The sequence below is a fragment of the Emys orbicularis genome, chromosome 1 (assembly GCF_028017835.1).
Source record: "Emys orbicularis isolate rEmyOrb1 chromosome 1, rEmyOrb1.hap1, whole genome shotgun sequence".
NCBI classification, from domain to species: domain Eukaryota; kingdom Metazoa; phylum Chordata; order Testudines; family Emydidae; genus Emys; species Emys orbicularis.
The window spans coordinates 215,551,531-215,575,609 of record NC_088683.1 but is presented as its reverse complement, the minus strand read 5'-3'; the positions used below and the strand labels follow the sequence as shown (position 1 = coordinate 215,575,609).

General features: G+C 39.3%; 1 protein-coding gene across 1 annotated transcript in view; it reads left to right on the top strand.

The window, feature by feature from the left end:
* Positions 1-16,134, top strand: part of SYTL5 (synaptotagmin like 5) — a 97,083-nt gene extending 80,949 nt beyond the window's left edge. The window contains exons 11-17 of the mRNA XM_065423226.1: positions 385-563; positions 2,810-2,912; positions 5,590-5,751; positions 10,518-10,626; positions 12,122-12,257; positions 14,511-14,719; positions 15,992-16,134. Of these exons, the coding sequence (XP_065279298.1) occupies positions 385-563; positions 2,810-2,912; positions 5,590-5,751; positions 10,518-10,626; positions 12,122-12,257; positions 14,511-14,719; positions 15,992-16,134 (1,041 nt within the window). The remainder of the gene's footprint in view (positions 1-384; positions 564-2,809; positions 2,913-5,589; positions 5,752-10,517; positions 10,627-12,121; positions 12,258-14,510; positions 14,720-15,991) is intronic.
* The last annotated feature ends 7,945 nt before the right edge of the window (positions 16,135-24,079 follow it).

Below are 24,079 nucleotides of genomic sequence, written 5' to 3'. Positions count from 1 at the left end.
AGACAGCATACTAACCTAGCGGGACCATTGGTCTGCCCCAGTATGGCAATTCTCTATTCCTGGGACTTGCTATGTGATCGTAGACAATTTACTTAACCTCTGTGTTACTCAGTTGCCCCACTGGAAATGGTGATCGTACTAACTTAACCACCTTTATAAATCATTTTGAGTTCAACATATGAAGAAACACTGTGTAGGCATTTGAGATACTGTGATACCTTTCTATATCAAGTAAATGGTAATTCTGTTCGTCCTTTGATATCCTAGTTTTCATAGCAGGTTCAGCAGAACAGTAATTGCAAGGCTCTCATTATTTGAAAAAAGCTGGTTCTGGAAAGAGAATGATTGAGCTTCCAAGTCGTCTTCTTTTGGTCTTTATTTCAGACTAGCATTAACAGCATGATGAGTGTTTACAGTGAAACTGGGGACTATGGCAACGTGAAGGTCAGTGGGGAAATACTTCTCCACCTCAGCTACAGCTACAAAACGGGTGCCCTCAACATCCTGGTAAAAAACTGCAGAAACCTGGCCATAGCAGATGAAAAGAAGCAAAGAACAGATCCGTAAGCATAGAGAATTTTCTTCTTACCCTTTCCTAGAAGTGCTCTCAGTCTTACTGCACAGTTTGAATCTCTAGACTGCATGTGAGAATTTATTGTAGCCCTACACTATGTGGACTGGTAACGGGATATGAAGCCTTTCACCTCTAGGTCCCAGGTGATCAGAAGCCATAACACTCTGACTGCTTCGAATCCCATGTGAAATGAGTTAGTGTTTTCAGTGTGTTTCGTAATGGGCGAGAGTTCATATGATTAACAACCATTATCACACTTGGAAATAATTGACATGTTTTTATTGGCAATTTAGGCACAAGGGCCAGGGATCTGAATGGACACAGAGACTGAACTAATTTCTTACTGCTAGAGTCAAGGTTGAAGTCCTTTAGAGGGATAATGTTGGGAAGGTTTGCTCTGCCTTTGATAGAAGACTTTATCTGCCAGAGGTGTTAGTGTGGCGCCTTTATAGAACTCTACATTCCCTTAATTTAAAATAGCCATTTCCTAGTAATAAAAACACAGCCAGAAAAAACAACCTATAGAGTAGAAAGAAATTGCATCCTTCATCCCTCACTCCAAATATGCCTCTTTCTAAAATCAAATATACCGGTAAATCCTAAGTTCCACTTTATTCATTGCTCTTTTTTTATAATTAAAAAAAATAGATACTGCACCACTACTGGAAAATAGTGTAATATGAACAATAGTCCATATTTACCACTGTTACTTCACTTTTACACCAGTGGAACTGCTGTACAACTGGAGTAACACTATGGTGAATTGGGCCCAGTCTGCATACACAGCCTTACTGCTCTCCAAAGTAGGGGAAAGTTCAGCTCCTATGCGATGACAACAGAAAGTAATCACTCATGGATTAATTGTAATTTGCCTTTTTGGCCAATAACATCTTCTTAGTGTGACCAGGATTCATCACTGAATTTGGTCTGCTGGTTGTAGCATTAGCCTCCCCAGCCCGGGGCAGGTACTGACGGGGAGTGTGACATGAATGCTGATCCATGCCCCCAGGCCAAGAGCGTGACACTGTACAAACAAACTAGTGTTAATTGTATGGTCCTAGGAGAAGTCCCTATTAATGTCAGTCGTACCACAAAATAATGAGGTGTTTCCACAACTATCCTTAAATAGAACAAGAGCCAAGAGAATAATTGGCTATTATGTTGTTCATTTTTAATAGTTTCTGCAAATATTTGTCATAAATAAACTAGGTAATTTATTTGAATGATTTTGCTTTCCCCCCCCCCCCCCCCGGAATATCCATCGACAGATCATGACTTTCTCAAATCTGCTATTCAAAGTTACTTGACAAAACTTTACCTAATTTTGTTTACTCTGTTTTGCTATTTGAGTATGCTGCTTAGTTGTGATTGCTCACATAAACCACGCGGTATTGTTTATTTTATTTCACTGGAGGACTGCAACTGTCACAATCAGTTTTCAGCTATTAATGATCTATTAAAATTCAATCTCTACCACCAATATTTGAGAATGCAAACTTAAAATGTGGGTTTTTCCCCAAAATATTCATGCTAGTAAAACTCATTTGCATGAATGTTTGTAGAAAGTGAACACAAAAAGAGATGAACATGACCAAAGCAAATTCATTTTAGACTTCAACTGGAAGTTAACAAATTTAATATCTGATTGCCTACGCAATGCAATGAGGAGGTGCCAACCTTGGTCAGTCTTTTTTGTTTCTCCCCCCGACCCCCATATTTTTATGTCTTATTTCTACCCAGTTTTTTGGTAAACTATATAATAGTATATGAATTTTAAAAAGCCTAAAATATTTAAGAATTTTTTTATGTATTAATCAAGCTCTAATAATAACAATTTCTAAAATTCTCTAACCCTGCAGATATATGAAGGTAGGCCAAAGGATGAGTTTGTATAATTTCAAGTTTTGCCTATTAGCATATATGGTCAATCAAAAATGTAAAAACTACAACACAGGAAATTGCTAATAAAGTTATACGTATTTCTCAGGACTGTCAAATTACTTAATCTTTGCTCTTGTGATTATTTTGATGCCGTCAGAATCCTCTGTGCATTTGTGTGTTTGTAGATATGTAGCTCACTTTTGCCTGTTGAGTGTATTCTCTCTAATATTTATGCATGGATTATTCTGCAAAAATTGATTTCCTGACTAACACTTCTGGTGTAGTTTTGCCAGGTGGCCCTCTCAGACTTGGTTGTTTTTATTCTCTGGTAATAATTAACTTCTTGATCTGCAGCTATGTCAAAGCATACCTCCTGCCAGACAAATCTCACCAAAGTAAACGCAAGACCAAAATCAAAAGCAACACCACCAATCCAGAGTTTAATGAAACACTAAAGGTGAGAACACTGCCTTGCCTGTAATCCATGCTGAACTTTGCCATTAAATTTAATTTGGTTTTTATTTCATTTATTTATACCATAAACCAAACATTGGGAAATTGATTTTAAACACTGGGAAATGATGCTAAAAATGGAAATATTTGAGTTAAAATATCTAGCTGTCATAGTGATTGTAGCTTTTGACTTCTCAGTATTGAGGGAGAGTTTTTATTTTGTTTTTCCTTTCCAGGTATAACATAACTTTTGATAATCAACTATTGTATTTTTACTTTCGGGGATCGGTTTCAGAATCATTGAAATCCCCTCTGTGACGGGTTGGACCCCCCTTTTGGGGTGCCACTGAGCCCGCCTGTCTCATAGCCCGGGTTTCCCTCACTCTGTGTTGCAGTGACCAGCTCTCAAGTTCCTTTCCAGCACACACACAAGTAGGGACACACCCAACTGTAGAATCACACTGAGTCTGCGATCAGCAATCTGTGGGAGGGCTCAGCTAGGGGAATGGCCAGCACTCCTGTGCACACCTCCTCTGGGATGTAAACCCAAAATAATATTGTCTCGCACTGTATAGAGAGAGCTGTACAACGCAAGCTCATAAAAATCGCCCCCTCCCTCAATGTGGAGGGAGATATGCACAGCTTCCGCTCCCCCCCCCCCCCCCCGATATGAATTGCACAAACTGGGTTTTGGAATAAACAAGAAATAAGCTTATTAACGACAAAAGGTAAATTTTTAGTGATTATAAGGGTTAGCAAACAGAACAAAGCAGATTACTGAGCAAATAAAACAAAACACTCAACAACAGGTTACAGATACTAATTTCTCACCCTAAATGTTGTTTAGGCAGGTTGCAGAGTTTCTGCAGCTCAGAGTTCCAGTTGTCTCTTTACAGGCTAGACCCCGTCTCAGCCTGGACTCAGCCCTTGCCTTTCCCCTGATTAGTTCCTTTGTTCCTTCAGGTATTTTTAGCAGTTTTCCTTCTTGGGCAGGGAGGCAATGGAGAAGAGCCTTGTTTGACCCACTTCCCAGCCTTAAATAGAATTTACATAAGTCGGGAATTCTTTGTTTCCAGTGGAAAAATACTAGCAGTGTCCAAGGTGGTACTCCGTACCAGGTGACATTATCACATGACCTTGTAGTGCAGAAACCCAGGAAGCTTCTCAGGAAGGTGGGAGATTAGTATCTTCCAAGTCTTATTGTTCTTCCTAATGACTCTTAGAGGCTGATTTCATACTGTCTTGTAGGCGTTCCCCCAAGTACACACAGTTGTAATTGTTACATAGTCAATATTCCTGACTTCAGACACAGAAATGATACATGCATGTAAATTGGATAAACACATTCAGTAGATAGTAATCTTTTCAATGATACCTCACATGACCCATCTTGCATAAAACATCTTAGTTATGCCATATTCATAACAATATCTCTATGAAGGATATGGGGCGTAACGTCACACCCTCTACAGTGAGTTTGGAACCAAGGGTGATGGGAGTTTCTAAAGTAGCTAAATTACCTCACAAATCCCATTTATATTCCGAAGTCCTTCAGGTACTTTTGAAAATCCCACCCCAAATACTTAAACAGGGTGTTTTTTTTCTATAGCGGCTAATAAAAATATGCTCAAACAAGTTTCCTGTTAGAGGGGCTAATATAACTTCTCTGGCCAGTGTAGTTGGCCTAATCTGGCTATAAAATCATTTCACAAACTAAATACACCTGGTCTGGCCAGATTGTTTACCAAGGGGGGACCTGTTTTATAGCACCATTTGTAAAATGGTTTATAGTATAGTTGCGTCTGGTCTGCACTGGGAAAAAGTGAGTTAGTATCCATTTAGCAAAGATCACATTTAACGCTGTTCTCTAGGACAATCCTAACATGCCTTCCAAACTTTGTTAGGCCCCATCTACGCAATCTGATGAAATTTCATATATATATATATTCTGATAAAGGTGGCTTACTCAGACTTGTGAGTAAGAGCTAAATAGCTAGATTCAATAGCAGAAGAACTGTTTGTCCTAACTGTTTCCATTACTATCATTTAAAAACTGTCTTAGAATCGATCCTTTTGGCCTTTTCAGGCCTGCAAGGCAAAGTCTCATCATTCTAATGGGGTAACTGCTGGCCTCTTACAATCTGCTAGTTAATATATATTTTAATTATTATCACTTGTAACCATTTGGGCTTTTGAAAAAATGTGGAGATACTTTACTGAGAAGAGGGGACACTTTAGAAAGTTCAATATGGTGCTGCCAACTTTATAAAAAAAAAGGCTCTTTGTTATAGAATAGACTTTTATCTTAATTGTTCTATTTAATTACCATGGAAGCTACTGTGTAAGAATTAAATAAAGATAGTTTTTACTGCAAAGGGAACTTCTTAAAATAATCTGGTAAAGAAATAATACAGACAAGTGACGACAACAACAATAATGTAAAAAGATAAATGCAGGCTGTAAAGTGAACAGTTATCCTTTATAGATCTCTCTTGAATAATAGCCTTCTGCAATTGAATTGATCTTCACTTGGAAAGAAAACAAATGTCTCTTCCGTGCTTCATTTGTCAGCTACCATGTACTTTATGAAGATAAGGTTGTATGTTTTTTATATAGTGCCCTTATGGAACTGGACTTGGCTCTCATTAAATAGATCCTCCACTCTGTTTGTCTTTCAATAGTATGTCATCAGCCATACACAGCTAGAGACCAGGACCCTCCAGCTTTCTGTCTGGCACTATGACAGATTTGGGCACAACAGCTTTCTTGGGGAGGTGGAAATTCCTTTGGACTCCTGGAATTTTGAAAATCAGACAGATGAATGGTTTGTGCTTCAACCCAAGGTGAGGCTCTCCAGTTTTAGTGGAATAACAGTAAAGCAAGATCAATGAGGTTTTGTTTTTGTTTTGTTTTTTCCCACTGAAGTGTAGCTGTAAAATTATATATTTCTAATAAACTGCTTCTGGGATGGACCTGTGAAAGGAATAACACTTCTAACAAACCAACACATATTGTCTATGTCAGTATATATGAATGCCTATTCAAAACCAAACCTATTAAAAGAATAAACATACACATGCATCCAATAGTAGACACAATCAAAAGGGACATGAAACAATGGATCTTTCTCAAACAATCACTTGCTAAAGGAATAGACCTTTCTTCATGCATCAGTTTTAAGTATTTAACAATTTTCTGTGGTAGTGAGGTTCGGCATTGCTCTTTTATTCATATTGAATTAACAGGTAGGTTATAGCATCATACTATTTGGTACACAAAACAGTAATTCTATGGAATATGGTATCTATAGTGCTTAACTAATGTGCTATGTCTTCTGGCACTTATGGTATCCCTCATCAGAGAGGGCTAAAGTGTTTATTTTTGGAATTGGAACAACTTTAAAGAGCTGTTTATAAACGTTAAGATTATATGCTTCTAAGATGCTCGCTGTTATACTAATCAGAATCCTAGAGCCCGATACAGACACCCGCTTTATATCTGCGGATATCCGAGGGGCTGCAGAGCTCTATCGGGAATGGCAGTGGCGAAAGCAGCCGCACGCTAGGCCGCCACTCACAGGACCCAGCACCCTGTGCGGGCAGCTTCTCTGGCATGGCTGTACCACTAGAGCGGGCACCAGGCTCACTGGCTTGCACACTCCCGGACTAGCACGACCAGGGACAGCTGCTGCAGCATGAAACAGTCTCACTCAGATCTGTCAAATAAATGATGTGATTTACAATTGTTACACTTGAGCAAGGGAGCTAAAGTAAGTGAGCATCTTAATCTTCTAGGCTCCCCTTCACCACAAAGAAGGGAGCAAAAACTTGTTAAGCGTGCAGAGATCAGGCTGGGGGAAGGTGGCTGTGAGTAGAGCTTGTGTGAGTAACCCATTTTTTGGTTCAGCCACCAAACCAAATTAAAAAAAAATAAATCAAAAATCATTTCAGGTTGGCCTGAAACAACTTTTTTCAGATTTTTCAAGTTGAAAAATGTAGTATTGGGTTGAACAAAACATTTCATTTGACCCAAAACTAAATCTTTTGTTTTGATTTTGGAGAAGTTAATAGAATCATAGAATATTAGGGTTGGAAGAGACCCTCCTAGTGAAATAGTGTTTCCTAATATCCAACCTAGACCTCCCCCACTGCAACTTGAGACCATTGTTTCTTGTTCTGTCATCTGCCACCACTGAGAACAGCTGAGCTCCATCCTCTTTGGAACCCCCTTCAGGTAATTGAAGGCTGCTATCAAATCCCCCCTCACTCTTCTCTTCTGCAGACTAAATAGCCCCAGTTCCCTCAGCCTCTCCCCGTAAATCATGTGCCCCAGCCCCCTAATCATTTCCGTTGCCCTCCGCTGGACTCTCTCCAATTTGTCCACATCCCTTCTGTAGTGGAGGGACCAAAACTGGCTCAATTCCTGGAGCAGAGGGCATATTTGTCAGCATTCCTATTTCTCTGTAGCAGAACTGGCTAGTGTAGGGTTTAGCTCTTATTTAGAATTGAGAATTTTACATGAGATACACTCACATTTTGTGTTCAGGCTGATCATAATGTTAGGTTGTGAAACTACTGGACTGTAAGACTTGTTGCTCAGTCTCTGTTCAGCTTCACATCATTTTAATTTTTTTTTAAATCATAACAACAAAGGCACTGATGGAGCACTTTCACTCAGATCAAAAAGTAATCAGGTCTAAGCATTTCAGACATTCCAACTAGGAAATGCTGTCTGATTATTTCCAAGCTCATTATAAGAGCTATTAATTCTGCTTCATTATTACCAGATAAAAGAGAACTAGAATATGTCTCATTTGCTCGCTAGGATGATCTGGATAATGTTTTCAGAAATAATGTTTCTCACGTTCAATGAAGGTAGGGCAAGACATAATGGTTTAAATATGCAGCAAGGGAGATTTAGGTTCGATATTAGGAAAAAATTCTAACTATAAGGGGAGTTAAGCTTTGGGCTGGGCTTCCAAGGGAGTTTGTAGAATCCTCCTTATTGGAGGTTTCTCAGAACAGGTTGGACAAAAACCTGTCAGGGTTGGTCTAGGTTTACTTGATCCTGCCTCAGCTCAGGGGGCTGGACTAGTTGACCACTCAAGAGCCCTTCCAGCCCTACATTTCTATGATTCTCTTATTCTGTAAGTGTAGCTCAGTTTGTTGGTAAGCAAAGAAAAGAGTTTTTTTCTGAATGACAAATTATTGCAAACAGAATTAAAGATCTGGTTTATTTATATATATGCTAGGCAGAATACTGTCCTACAATATGAACTCCATGTCTCTGACAAGAGCGCCAGTTAAATTTTGCTAAGGGTTGACATTTGTTGTAATCTGATGCTATTCATCTGTTTTTAAGAAAAAAGTTGAGGGTTTTAAGATCCATTTGTCCTCTGAGCGCTGGATGGTCAGTGCTCTAAGGGGAGAGTGGTTAGATCAGAATGGTCAGGAGAATAACTTTAGGGTTAAAGCACAGGGCTGGGAGTCAGGAGACCTGTGTGTTAATTCCTGGGTAATTTGAGCAGGTCAGTTCTAAAAATTAGGGCCTTAACTTAGTGCTTCACTTCCCCCATCTGTGAAATGGGGGAAATTATTCTGACCATCTTCACAGGGAAGTTGTGAGACTAAACTCACATGCTTCAGGGCACAATAAAGCTTCCTGGCAGACAGGGATTTAAAATTGTTATTAATGTTTAAAATTAAATGTAGACAAGTTAAGAGGGAAGGTACTGTACATCCGGGGTCCGGCTTGAGTTATGAGTGATTACAGGTATCAGTTACAAGGATCACAAGATACATACATATCACATAACCAGCATAGACCCAGATTGGGGTGCGGGAGTTTTTAAAGCGTCAGTGGATAAGTGGGCTCGGGTACGCCACCCATGGAATGTATAAAGAGTCCAAGTCAGTATCAGTGTCTCGAATAAGTACATGGGTGGGGTGCATCCCTTGGTTCGTCTTAAAATGAAATTTTCCCCTATGGGCAGGTTATTCTGCAGTTGTCCACTATGGAGTTTGTTGCACCTTCCTCTGAATCCCCTCCCTGTGTATGAGCAGATGGCAGGATCTAGCCCTAAATATTTTTATTAATCAGGTGATAGTGTCTTAACCTGCAGTATAACTTTAAAGGCAGGCTGAGCTTCTGTATGTCACCTTACATCTTTCTGAGGTTATTTCTTTTCCTGAAAGTAAAATTCTTCACCTAGTTATTGGGATCAGGAGGCAAGTTGAACAAGTTTCGGCTGTAAGTTCTCACCAATACAATTATTTCATAAGCAGTGCAGTATCTTGATGAAGTGCTCAGAATATAATTCCAGGCATAGCATATTGCCCAATCACTCAGTGTTGTCATACTGGGCAGCACTTCATGTATCATAGTCATAGAATTGTAGGGCTGAAAGGGATCTTGAAAGGTCAGAAAGTCCAGTTCCCTGCATTGAGGTAGGACCAAATAATCCTAGACCATCCCTGACGTGTCTGTCCAACCTGTTCTTAAAAACTCCAGTGATGGGGATTCCACAACCTCCCTTAGAAGCCTATTTCAGAGCCTTCCCTCCTTATAGTTAGAAAGCTTCTCTTAATAGCTAATCTCAATCTCCCTTGCTGCAGATTAAGCCCAGGAGAGCTAGGTATCTGGATCTAACACACCTTTAAGTTCCAAGCTTATGAAGCACATTCTGATTGCATGAGTTGTCCCATTGACATCAATGGGGCTACCTGTGTGAGCAAAGTTAGGTACATGCTTAAATGTTCCACAGGATTGGGAACTTAATGTATTTCATGAGCAATTTCTCCATTGTATTCCATTTCTCTAGGAGAAATCACTGTTTACTGATATATGATTTATTAATTTTATGGGTAGGGGAGGCCTACAAAAGCAGTTAGTTTTTAAAAATGACCTTATAACCCATTTTCTTATTTAAATTAAAAAATACATGAGTCTAATATTGCTTTTGATTAATGTTATAAAAAAGCATAGAGCACACTCCTTCTGGACTGAATTTAGAAATTTAATGGGGAAAAAGAGGTGCAGAATGTTGAGAAATGATGTTTGGGAAGAAGAGGAAAAGATATTTGGGAAGTAATATTTATATCTGTAAATCTCTGTTCTGTTTCAGGGCCAGATTATGCCCCCTTATTCCAAGAATAATCCTATTGAAATCAATGGGGGCTAGTTATGGAGTAAGGTACCCTTATTCATGTTGATTAGTATTAGAATCTGGCCCTAAATTATCTACAGTTTATATATCCAGCTTACTTGGATCTGTTTGTTTGCTGTAAATCAGTGCTTGACATGGGTTGGAATTTTTCTTCATTCTAATAAACCGAATTTCTCTCTCCCGTTTATGTTTACTGAACAGCATCTAGTGCAGGGCATATGACGTCTGTTCTTCTGAGCTTTTTGCACTCCCTCGACTATGAAATTTTCAAAAATGTGGCTGTCTATATTCAATCAGTGAGGGCTAATTAGCTATGAGCACTGTGCAGTGGCATGACCTATTTAAGCATATATCATGGCTTACCTGTACAATAGAAATAATTGAAAATGAATGGGTAAATAATTAAGCTTAGATGGATTTCTGTTTTTCTTTCCTCTCCGTCAGCTGGAGGTTGCAGCAGATGTCGGGCTTCAGTATAAAGGAGAGCTGATAGTTGTTTTACACTACATTCCCCCTGAGAAAAACCTAATGCTTCCCCTCGGACAGTTTCAAGGTAAAATGAACATTGATGGCAGCGTCCTCTGAGTATTGGAAATAACCTGTATGATGAAAGCTGAGGTATAAAGTCACAGAGTTGCAGAAAGTTGAAGTTCTGTGGCAATAAATTAGGCACCTGTATCTGAGGGAATTTTCAAAGGAAAGATGCTGCTCCCCCGCCCCCAGTAATGAGATGCCATTTATGCATCATTAGGAGTTGTTGCACGGCTGTGACATCATTAAAAAGACCCAGCTGGTCAATAGCCATGGTTTAGGACGGTCATTATCCAAAGCAATACTCTAATCCAGAGTTGTTGTTCTGCTTTGTGCTGTCTAGTTTTAAACAGTACATGGATGATCAGAGTAATGGGGCTAGCACAGGGCCTCTCGCTGTTCAGAACCTTTTTACACGATTTAGTCTACAATTTCCTTTGCTCAGTTTCATCCCATTACTCCTACTGTAATTATATCCCTTAGGCGCCTATTAGAATTGTCTAGGGTGGTCCATTATAGTCCTCTGAAATGGGCAGTGTTTCTGTGGAGGAAAATATTATTGGTTACTACATGTACTGCAGTAGTGTCCAGAGAAGTGATGGTCCAAAGAGGTAGCTATGACCAGATAGTAATTCTGTCCTTGGACACACAGTATACACACAGACCACAGGCAGAGAGATTTGAGCACAAGAGGAATTTATTGCCAAAAGACACAATACTACTTTGCAAGCATTGGTAGCATATTAGGCTCTTTTCTCAGATGAATTACATTCAGTTTATTAGCAGTAAATTCCAAGGCCCTCTGCTATAATCTGATAGTCTTTGGTCTGAGGAAACCAGTTGCTCCATATTGTAATTTGTATGCCCCAGATTTCTTGAGTTCTTAAGTATTAATTTTACTCAGAAAGCACAGTGACAACAGAGGTGTGAATGAATGGCCTTCACAGCACATGGATCTGAGCAATTTTTATATTCATTAATCTAGATTTTAACTAAATCATTTAAAAAACTCCATGCAGCAAGGTCTCTCTTCTGGAGTGAACTTGTACCATATACGTCTTTATATCAGGCTTTAAGAGAGATGTTTCAGATTCTGCCTATGGGGGGAGACTGTTGGATAAGAGCGTCTCTTTGCCGCCACAACTCAGAATGTATTATTTGTCATCTGTAATAGAGAAGAGGAGAGGATTTAAAGAAAACTTGACCTTTTCCCTTCAATGTATTAGTACTACCATATTTGTACTTGGAGACTTAGGATAGCCCAGCCCTGTGATGTCTGTCAAGGATTGACCATGTTTGAGTCAAATTTTTTTTACCAGGTGTTGGGTGATCTCCTCCTTATTCCCCACTGTGTTTACAGATAAAGGGCCAGATTGTAGACACAAGCAGTACTTCACTCCACGAATGGTCCTGTTGAAGTAAACAAGTGGCAGAGTCTGGCCAAAAAGGTTTACATTTCCAAATTGGTTATGCAGTATTAAGTTCTTGATTTTGTTGTTGGTTTGTTTTATGTACAGGAAAGAAGAGTTTAAAAAAAGGAAAGAAAGGAAACACACAGCTGCCTTCTGGGGGTATGTTGGAGGTCCTCATCAAGGAAGCCAAGAATTTAACAGCTGTGAAGTCAGGAGGCACTTCTGACACATTTGTTAAAGGGTAATTTTTACTTTCCCATATTTTGCATAGCACATCAAGAGTAAAACTAGCTTTTGCATTGAATCCTAGTTTATCTGATCAATATCATTTTTGTCTGATAGCTACTGAACTTTACTCCTGAAAAAGAACTTGCACCTCAAAATGGATTTTTACTTTAAATTCTCCTTGTCCACTATATTTAAATTTAGGTCATAATATGTGATTTTAAATCAGAGCATTAATTTTACTTTGTAGACTTCAAAATGTGGCTTTGAAATTTGACATTAAAGGTAAAACTTAAAAAAAAAAAAAAGATGAGTATGTGATATATGTATACATACTATATATACATTTATGTAATAGAGTATGATTTCATATATATAATGTGTCAGTTTTTGCTATCTACATATGCCTCATTATATTATTTATTTTTTAGCATTTAGAGTCTGAAGTTAGTATCCCTGAATAAGCAGAAAATATTTGCTGTAGGAACACACTTATATTTGTATAAAAAACCATAATCCTGCATGACTGATTATACTAGATTCATCATAAATGTGAGCATGGCACTCAAGGTGGTAAATGAGTGAAATATGGACAGCTGACAAGAGTGTTTCTCCTTGCCATTGTCCTTGTCAATAAAAGCTTTCATAGTTGCCTATTTTACATATAGTTGTGTTGGTTATAGTCTGCATGTTTTGGTTGAAGTGAACCCCTTGATAAAGTTTCACCACTAACCTGATGCCCCATATGGATTCACCTCCTCTCCAGACCAGCTAAGAGTGGTCAATTGTTCCTGAGGTTATAAAAATATTTCTGAAGGAAAAATGTTTTGCTTTTGCTGTAGCTCAAATTGTCTCTCGTGACAAATGTATTTTTGCAAGTTTTCCTGGGGCAGATATACCCAGAATTCATTGTAAGGTTTTCACCCTGCACCTCCCATTCACATGATCCAAGTGCTGTACTATCAATGTACTGAGTACATTTTTTTTTAGGCACAAAGAGCAATCCATAGGCTTATTTTACATTGCTTTGCCAGGTGCTGTTTTCTCTATGGTTGGCTACAACTATGAGAAAAGCATTTTTGTTAAAATAGGAAAACAAAGAAACAGATTGTCTGGTCCCTCACTCTCCTCTCTGCAGCTCGTACACACTTGAGATGTGGAGTTTACACCAGGCTAAGGGGAATTTTTGTTGTTGGATCCCCTTGTTTATGAATTGGCAGCACATTGCTGTTGCTGACACTGTGAACTGTCTCTGGCTAGCTCATCACACACATCTGTTGTTGCTGGCATGGGTTGTTTTATGTAAGTGGAGCTTGAACCAATTTCCCTTGGACAAACTCTTTTCCATCAGGTTACACGGTTTTTCAAAATATATTTTCTATAGCTGAGATGAACCCATAAACTGTACTGGGGGAAGGGTAGGTACAGATTAGGGAGATTTATCCACTACTTTGACTTTGAAAATAATATATTGTGTTTACAGAGTTTCAAGAAAAGAGTACTCTGGTAAAAATATAAGGCTTATGGAATTGAAAAAATTGTCAGACTTCAGAGCATCAGAGGCTCTGTGTTTTAGTGAGGAATTAGGCTTCTGGTGTAAATGTAAACATAAGCTTATTTCGATTCATAGGGGATAATACCATCCACTGACAAGCTGCTAATGTTCCTTCCCTACCACCCACTTATTTTTGCCCAGGTTAGGTTAGATGTGTGTATCATCATGTAATAGTGTTGCTTCTCACCATGAATCTGAAACCCTTATTTACATGGAGAAGCATTGTTCTCCAGGAGGAATCCCATTGAAATTGAGAGTTTTGTGGTTAAGGTCAGTGCCTTAACCTGGGATACAGGAGAGCTGGATTCAATTCCTGTCTCTGAGCCAGACAACCTGGACAAGTCACTTGGGTCCCAATTCAGCACAGCACTTAGGCATATGCTTAACTTGACTTCAATGGGACTTCAACATGTACTTAAATTCTTTGCTGATTTGGGGTTGTAATCTCTCTCTGCCTTGGTTTTCCATCTGTAAAATGGGGATAATACTGCTTCTTTTCTTCCATCCTTTCTCTGTTTTGTCTACTTAGAAGGAAAGGTCATCAGGGAATGGACAGTTCTCACTATGCATTTGTACTGCACTCAGCACAATGGGGCCCTGATTTTGGTTGACTTCTACGTGATACAGTAATACAAATGATAAATATGACTGACGTGAAGTCTCATCTACCTGTTTTTTTCCCCTTCTCTTTCTCTTTCTTTCTGTCCCCCTCAGATATCTGCTCCCAGATAACAACAAAGCAACAAAACATAAAACTCCTGTAATAAAGAAGAGTGTTAACCCCCACTGGAATCACAGCTTCACTTTCAGCGGCTTGAATCCTACGGATCTACACAACGTATGCCTAGAACTGACAGTCTGGGACAAGGAGTCACTCTCCAGTAACATCTTTTTGGGAGGTGTCCGTTTGAGCACTGGAAGCGGTAAGGGCCGTGTTTGACTGGGAATCATCACTTTCTTCAGCACATAGCTCATAACCATATAAAGGATGGGAATGCTGTGACTATGGGGCACAGAGGAACTATGAGAAATGAAAAAAGGGTGGCTTACTAGTCTAGAGGCAACTTATTTCTTTGTGCTACCCAGTGAGAGACATTAGTTTGCTACCCTGTTGTAACGATGCTTCCGAAGCCAACCGGGACTGTGAGAATTATGGAAACACTTCTTCCCATCTGAGTGAGAAATGAGAGTTTCATGTTACTCAACAGCAACCCTTCTGGCTGATGAAGGGGCAGCTATGAAGAGAGAGTCGTCCATTCCTTCTCAGCTAGGAAGACAGTAGTTGTGGGATAGAGCCATGTTGGGAAATTTTGCTGGCCTCTGCCCATGATATGCCTATTTTGTGGCTACCAAAAGGACTTTAGCGTTCAGCTAATTGATGACAATCCAACGTCTTTCAGGAAATCAGATACATATGTTACTTATTTGTTTTTTAAGCTTATATAGATTCTTTTTTAAAATTATAATGGGGAGATGCTGAATTTACAGCAAAACCAGACAAAAACCCAGCCAAACCCAGGCTGACAAATCACCTTTTACAGTTTCTATTGCATCATTCTTTTTGAGATATTTCTAAAAAACTTTGTTCATTTACGTATGAAATACTTCTGGTTTCTTGTTGTTCTTTATTTTCCTTTTATGGTCTGCCAGGTTTTTTTCCTCAATAGATAAGTGTAAACCTTCCTCACCAGAAAAATCCATAATCTTTGTAAGGCACATGCTTGATAGTAGTGTCTTGCACACAGTAGTGCAGTGAAGGAAGACGCTGTCTTTCTGTACCTTCTTGAGAGAGATAAAGTGGGTGAGGTAATATCTTTTATTGGACCAATTTCTGTTGGTGAGAGACAAGCTTTGGAGCTACAGAGAGCTCTTCCTCAGGTCTGGGAAAGGTACTAAGAGTGTCACAGCTAAATAGAAGATTGAACAGATAGTTTAGCATAAGTAGTTAGCTGTGACACTCTTAGTACCTTTCCCAGATCTGAAGAAGAGCTCTGTGTAAGCTCGAAAGCTTGTCTCGCTCACCAACAGAAGTTAGTTCAATAAAAGATATTACCTCAACCACCTTGTCACTCCAATATCCTGGGACTGACAGGGCTACAACTACACTGCATATACCTTCTTGAAACAGATAAGGAGCCATATTAAGTTACGTCTCACTAGCATGCCAAAACTCTCCATGTTTTTACAATTGCCAGGTGTAAGTAACGGGAAGGAAGTTGATTGGATGGATTCTCACGGGGAAGAGCAGCACCTCTGGCAAACGATGATGGACAATCCCGGAGTTTCTGTGGAAGGTGTATTAATGCTGAGATCTAGCATGGGAAAACGCAGACTCTGAGAACAAATGGCTTGCACAAGGATAAACTCCAGCTGTTTTGCTGACGTGACTCTTAACTGTTGTGGGGTACCACAAGGATGCCTGGCGTTAGTGGAATTCAGTCTGTTGTAACTTTGCATATGCGAAAGTGGGGAAGAAAGACTCCTCTTTGCCTTGGATTTTAAGGCTCCAGAGTTGGATTATAATGCATTCTGCACTTTCGTGCATCCGTATTCTTAAGACAATGCTCCTTACCCTAGTGAAACTCCTACTGAAGTCAGTAAGAAAGATACCTGAATATAGAATATAAATCGAGCTTTCTTTGTCTCAGAGACAGAAATATGGTCTACTAGTGTCAACATCCATGAATATGGAGCAAGCAAATTCTTTAGTCATTTGATGACTAATTATTTATGGTATAAGCCAATTTGAATCAACTCAAAAGTTTGGTATTTGAAATGAGATTAAAAACCACCAGATTCCAAGCAGTCTGAAAGAATAATTAGCAACATCCCTTCCCCCTGTTTATGTGTTCAGTTATTTGAACTGTGCATGACAGCAAGCCTTGCAACAAGCATCACTGCAAGAAAAGCTGATACACTGCACACAGCAGCCATTATTTGGGTATTTAGAAATAGGCAGCAGATGTGTGGATATAAAATAACAGGAATGCTCTACTCTGCAGTGATGCATGTGTTGTGTATTTCAGTGCACAGTTCAGAATGCAAGCTACGGTTCCCCCAGATCAAAGAGCCTCTTATGAAAACAGATTATTATACATCCCTAAGCAGCTTCCAGAACTAAGCACCGTTACTTATGGCTGCATTATAACTTTTGCTTATAACTCATTTAATAATTCAGACATCACTGTGCAGAAGAGGAGAGAAGTTCAAACATTTGTCATAACTGATGAGATGTTGACGTTTACCCACACGTGCTGTTTCAGGTTTAATGGACTAAGTCCCAATTCAGTAAAACATTTAAGGAAATGATTTAATTAAGCGTATGCCTAACTGCTTTGCTGAATTGGGGTTTAAATGGGGAAGTTTTCTGAATGGGTTGGAATCCTATTCAAGCATATCCTGCTGATTTATTAATTATTAACCATGATATGATTTAGAATGGGATTTTGCTGCTGACTGTTACTAATATGAGTAGTTGCACTTATAGTACTAATGCATTTTAATATAAAAATGTTGTCTTATGATTTCAATTACTCCATGTTAAATGGCATAGTTGTTCTATATTAATTTGGTTTCCTAAAGACTGCTTTGTGTGTAATGAGATCTGTCCTTGTCTCAATACCACCAAGCTTAAATTTTCTGCCCGCTAAGAACTAGACCCCCATGTGTATAGAGCACAATGTTTTCTATACCTGCTTATGTGTTTATACAGCAGCAGAACCATAGCAAGGAATAACTGATCCTTACCAAATATAACGTGTACAGTATTTGCAGATTTATGTGATACACTAAGTTCAGCACTCGTGTGCTATGGTGATAGGTACCTTATACAAACCTAAGAAACAGCAATAAATTGGGTAAATTACGTTTCATCTCAATGATACATAATTAAAATTGTGCTCCCTGTCATCAACAGTAAATACATCTACTGCTATTCTCATCCTTAATTATTTTTCAAGCATTTTACTTTTGGGAGCAAGACAGTATCACTGTGAAAAATATTTAGCAACCACAAACAAAATAAACGAATAAAAAAACTCTGTCACCTCCACCCCATATATAAGTACAGATTCTCTCTCTGTTCTTTTTCTCATATGGTCAGAATTCAGAACCTAAAGCTTTCTCTGAAGAAGAGTTACCACAATCATGCTTATTTGAGAGATAAAAATCCCACCATTCACAATGCAGCAACAGCTGAAGCCCCAGGTTTTATGACATGAAGTACTAATGGCTAAATAACTACAGCTTGAGTTTTGTACCTGAAACTGAAGAAATGCCCTGTCCACTACCGTTATATCTCCCATTTACAATTGAGGCCAAAACCTTCAAATTGTATGTCTTTTCTCTCCTTTATAATCTTATTTTTTCCACCTGTTCTGTTTCTGGGTTTGGCTTGAGTGGCATGAAACTGCTGAACATGTCACAAGTTACCTGTTAAAATAATAATGTAGTAATGTTAGGTGGAAAATATATATGTTTTTAAATATTCCTTTGTTTGCATTACAAAGAACACCATAGGTTACTAAAACAGATTTCTAAAAATCTAGGACAAGACTTTGAAAAGTGACTAGTGATTTTGGGTGCCCAATTAGAGACGCTTTAAAGGGCTCTGATTTTCAGGAAGGGCTGAACACACCTCCTCTGATAATCTGACCCCTTTAAAGCAGCTCAGATTGGACACCCAAAATCAGTAGCTGCTTTTAGAAGATCCTGGCTGTAATTTTCTTTATTCCATTTGGCTGTTTACATTTGTTTACTTTTGGAACTTCACTCAGTTAGGGCAGTGAAAAGAGACTAGTCTGTTTCTAGTCAATTTTACTCTCCTATTCTCATGCATTTTCATGGGAGTGGGAGTACTTCTGTTCACAAAAGCCCACAGGAATGTATAATTTTAAGCACAGAAACCAAACACGCAAACACACCCCGATGCACTCTTTTATTAAATGTTTCTTTTAGTTTCACAATAATTCTTTTAAAAATGGGTTTTCTTCAACAGTTGTCCCCTCAAAAAATACCCTATAATTGGGGCCTAAACTACCCCATCTCTTTAATGGACTTAGAGTCTGGATTTCCTAAGGGGTTTAAATCACAGAGATATGTTTGTTTTAGGAGCGTTTACATTACACTGACATGGAGGCTCAAGCTCTGTTTTCATTTATGTGTTTGGCCAAATTTTAAAAAAGTAACAGTTATTAAACTAAAGAAAATGATTGAGGGTAAATCCTGACCCTATCGAAGACAGTGGGAATTTTGCCATTGACTTCAGTGGGGCCAGGATTTCACCCTGAGTCTTAGCCTAAAAGGTTGAGTAGTATGGGCCAGATAATAAAGAGGCTCCATCCATTATCTGTAGTTTTATATTAAGTATATGGAATAAGACAATAAATTCCAAATGGGAAGTATTTCCGTTAGGAGGCTGCTGTTTGTTTATGGATGGGATCTGGGCAGTGCAGTGAGTGTCTCACAGCTTAGTACAGACAGTTTAGTTTTTGTTTTATTTTAATGTATGCCTATCACACATGGGCTAAATTAATCAATGCTGTAAACCCCAGCAGCTATTTAGAAAGCTTTGAACTTCAATGGTGTGATCAGTACATTTGTAGAAAGCATTTGGTGTGTGGAAAACATTGTCACATTAATAATACCCTTTAAGTACCTGTTCTCTTCTTTATATAAATGGTGTATAGGATGGGGAAAGTACAAGATAACTGATTGCACATCTGACTTTTTGTTTTCCAGATATTTGATTAATTGCTTAGAATTCTGTGCCATTATGTACTGTGTGTCACCAGACTGAGCACTAAAATGGCCAATAAGTAGGGTTACCAGATAGCAACTGTGAAAAAACCGGGACAGGGGATGTGGGGTTATAGGCGCCTATATAAGAAAAAGTCCAGAAAAAGGGACTGTCTCTTTAAAAATGGGACATCTGTCACCCTACCAATAAGGGACCAAGTTAAAACCTCCCTTGTGTATAGATTTGTGGCACTGAAAGTACATGAACAATTACTCAAGGCAGATTTCTACAGAAATCTCAATCTAATTACTCTTACATTTAACCCTGATTTATAAATTCTAGTCCTGAATAATAAGACTTGACACAGTAGATAATTCTAAACTATTCTTTAGCACAGTTTTATATAGCTACAATACTTGGGAACAAGAAGAATCTATTTTTAACAGTATTGATTTAAAAATAAAACAAGTCAAGCACAATGCAGTATAATAAAATATGTATTTTTCTAACAATTTAACTACAAAGCTTCATTCTCTACCTTACTCTTCCCCTAATAATCAGTGGGTTTGACTTATTTAAAAAGCATGAAGTTACAAACATTAAAAACTATAATAAAAGATACAAATATCACTGTAAAATCTTGAGCCAGAGCAATAAACATCTCCTTATACTGCCTTGTCACTGCCCATTGCCCAGGCATCTTGTCTGTAATGCGATTTGACATTTTATCAACGCACCCCTTTTCTTTGCTAATGGGCCATGGGAGGGGCATTGCAAAGGCATAGAGGGAACCCCCTTATTGTCCTTCAAGACTCACGCTGTCATTGCTTTTCCGTGACCCCATTGCAAGAAGTTCCAACATCACTTTCTCAGTTGGCATCTCAGCAAAGTGATTTTGTGCCACCATTCTCAAGGGGCTTTTGCTGGCAAACCTGAGAGGAGGGTTCTGGGTGGTAAGTGCCGTTTATCATGGTGCATTGATTAAGTCGGAACCTTACCACATCATGCCCTTTCGATAAAGATTACACTAGGGAGACATAAAACTAGCCCTTGCTTTTCAGAGGAAAGATTTAATTGTGTAGACTCATGTTATATATTTCCCTGCTTGGTTAGCCTGTGTAATTTGCCACGCTTCTGAGTAGTGTTCTGGAAGAAGTTTACAAAAGTACAACAGCAAAGCAAGCTTTGAATATCCTAAATCATTGATTGAAAAGACTGAAATATAGGAGGATGACAGTTGAAACTGGGTCCCCTCCCCAATCCCATCTTCTTTTCCTTTTAATTCTGGATCACGTCCACCATTAAAAAGGGGGTTCAAAGTCATAGTACCACAGTCACCTTGTCTATCAGCTCACATGCTACAATAAAGGTTGCACCTGAATCTTCCCATAGTTCTCCCTCTCCCACTCACCCCTCCATGTAGCCTTCAATAAATCCTCCACTAAGGATCACATCTGATATGTCAAATTCTTAAATTCATGGTTGCATCTAAATGCTGGCCTCAGATGGCAAGGACCCTGGGCAGTGCGCAGCAGTCACAGGCCCACTTTGACACTGGCCCTACTTCTTTTCCTCATTATAAAGGAGAACTGAGGTTTTATTTCCCAGCCTGGGATACTGGTTTTTAGCTCTTTGCAACAATAGCAAAACAACAACACCAACACACAACCCAACACCAGAAAACAAACAAATGATTCTTCCTTAGAGCTGACCTGCATGCAGAATGGTAATAATGCATTGGGAACTTTATTCCCTAGATTTTAAAAAATAATATATATTCAAAGATGCTGAGGGCAAGATTTAGGAGGCCTGGGATACAGGCTGTGGGAAGGGGTTGGATCCGAGCAATTCCCATAGGGGATGGCAAGCTCTAAGTAGTAATGGTGTATTCTTCCTTAATTGTCCATGAGATGCGCTAGACCATGTTAGCGGATTCCAAACACTGTGCCCAGTGGGTGAGGGGTGCTGTCTGACATGGTGGTGATAATGGACATGTAGCTAAATAGTGTATATTAATGCTAGTGCGTGAGCCTGAACTTGTGACCAAGTGGCTTTTGGTTTGTTTTTGAGAATCTATCCTTCCCACATCCGGTGTCATGATTTAGATTAGCTATTGCAATAGTTCTTATTTGTGACCATGAATTATACACAGCTGCATACTTCTAGTCCTCTTCTGGAGAACTTGATGCTTTTTAGCCTTAGGCTGCTTTGGACAGCATGTATGAGCTCCCCTTTTACTTACTTTTGGGGTTTGTTTAACAACAAAATTAGTCTTTGTTGCAACGGTTAGAGAATATCATGTGTCCTCTTCTTCTGAATTCTTTCCTGTTCAAACTCTCTGTTGCTAGCTCTCCATTTGGTACAATTAGAATGGAAATGAACACTATTAGCATTAAACAACATTGCATTATAAGAAGCTATGCCAAAATTGAGCCAAAACTTTCCTGCCCAGCTTGCTCTTGTCCTTTCCTGTGTACTGTACATTCAGACTTGTGGACTGTGGAAGAAGGTTGATGGTGAACCCATTTGTAGTTATTGTAAAATACAATGTTCTTTCTCTTACAATAAAACTAATTAAACATGATGCTGTGTTCCCGTCTCTGCTAAAATGCTTTACATCAAACCCCTTGGGCCCCTTACAGCGAACAAGCTGTTGCCCTTTTCTAACAGTGATGAACAAGGGACTTCATCTACATGCAGCCAGTAATACTAAATGTATGCTATGATCTAAGACCTGATAGGTGTAATGTCACTGTACATCTTGTGTGCTTTTCTCTTCTCCTTCCTGCTATTGCTTTGTCTTCTCTCCCTCCCTTAGCTGCTCTTTTTATGTTAATTTTTATATTTTTGTTATGAGTAGATTTAATGTTTGTGAAAGGGAAGGTCTAAAAGTGCTGGTTTGAGCCAGGAATACATTATTCTCCACTACCCACCAGAACAAATCTTGGCCTAAACCCTCTGTAAGGATCCTCTACTATCTCATTCTGACAAGCACCCAGTCCCTCCCTCCCCAACCTGCTAAATATGTCCAATTTCAAGGTGCCATCCACCTGGAAGTCCAGTTGTGTTCAAAGGGTTAACCTTGCAGCTTAGTGGTGTTACTAATCGTTACATGTCTTTTTAAGCAACACTACTCTGTTTCAGGTTAATTCACACTTTCAGCCACATCACAGGACAAACCAGTAGGAATGAAATTGCATCATCCTAGATTGTTCAGTATCACTCTGGCTTGCCCAGGTGAATGTTCTTGTCTCGTCTTCTAGAATGTTCTCTTATTTTGCCCAGCTAGCTTTTCCAGGTTAGTGGGGTTTGTTCTTCTGATCTGACTGACTGAAAAACTAGACAAGGCAAAGAATTCCCACCCCCAATAAAGCTTCATCTTCTGATGAGACACTCTGGGCCTGCCTTGCTCACCTGGTTCTGAGCTATCGCAGCAGTCTAGGCCTAGTCTGTCAGCTTCATACGTCTTGGCATGGCTCACATATGTCACTCACAGCGAGCCTCTGCTTCTCAGTGGCAGATCTCTCTCTTCTCCTCACCATTCCTTTCGAACTAGTGCTCACTGCTGGCTCAGGCCTTTGTGGAAGTGGGAGCCTGGCTTCCAAAACCCTCAAGCCGTCCGCAAATAAAAAGCTAGCAGCAGTTATGACAGAGGGGATCTTTGCTAAGCCGTTTCCAGCCCCACTCTGGCTCCAACAGCTTCTGCAAACATAACCTGACATGTCTGTTTGGCAAATGTATTGCCTGCAGATCCCTATGCATAACTTCCTCTCCTTTTTCCTCACCTGAAGCCCTGGATACCCCAGACTGCAATTTATCTGGGTAAATCCCAATACATATGCACTGACCTGAACCCATTAAAAAAAAAAAAAAAAGTCGCACCTGGGTGCTCGTGTAAGTACTAATCTGTATGGCAAGTGCTTTGTGCGCAATATAAATACCTACCATCATTCCTGGAGCTCCTGTTTCACTGTGGTATTGTACTACGTTTGTGTATTACTGCCTAGTTGTATTCAGATGTAATTGGCTGCTTGTTTGGCTTTGGAGTGAGAGTTGTTTTTGTTCATTTACTCCTTTCAGAGCTACAGGCCTCTCTGCTTGTAAATGGTTTCCTTTGGGAGCTGTAGCAGCAGTGGGTGGTGATTAGCTACACATCAAAATATTCTCCAAGGCCATCAGTACCAGTTTTCTTGTGTGATGTGGATGAAAGGCCCAGCGATTGGGAATTAACCTGAAACAATAGAGAGACACCATGTGCAGGTTTTAAAATGGTCTCCTTTGAAGCCATGTGTCCTTGCTGCTGATGTCCCCTTTCTAACATGTCACAGAACCATAGGAGTGTCTGTAACCCCCGTGTCCACGCCCTACACACTATTGTAATAATCTTTGTACAAAATGTGCCTTGTGTGGTATCATTTAAAAACTAATTACTCACTGGTCAGTAATATTCTTATGTGATGTGTATTAGGAATTATGGATATGTGCTGGAATTATGACTAAAGTGTGTTTAAGCCGAGCAGGTCAGGGGGAGTTGTTAAACAGGTCT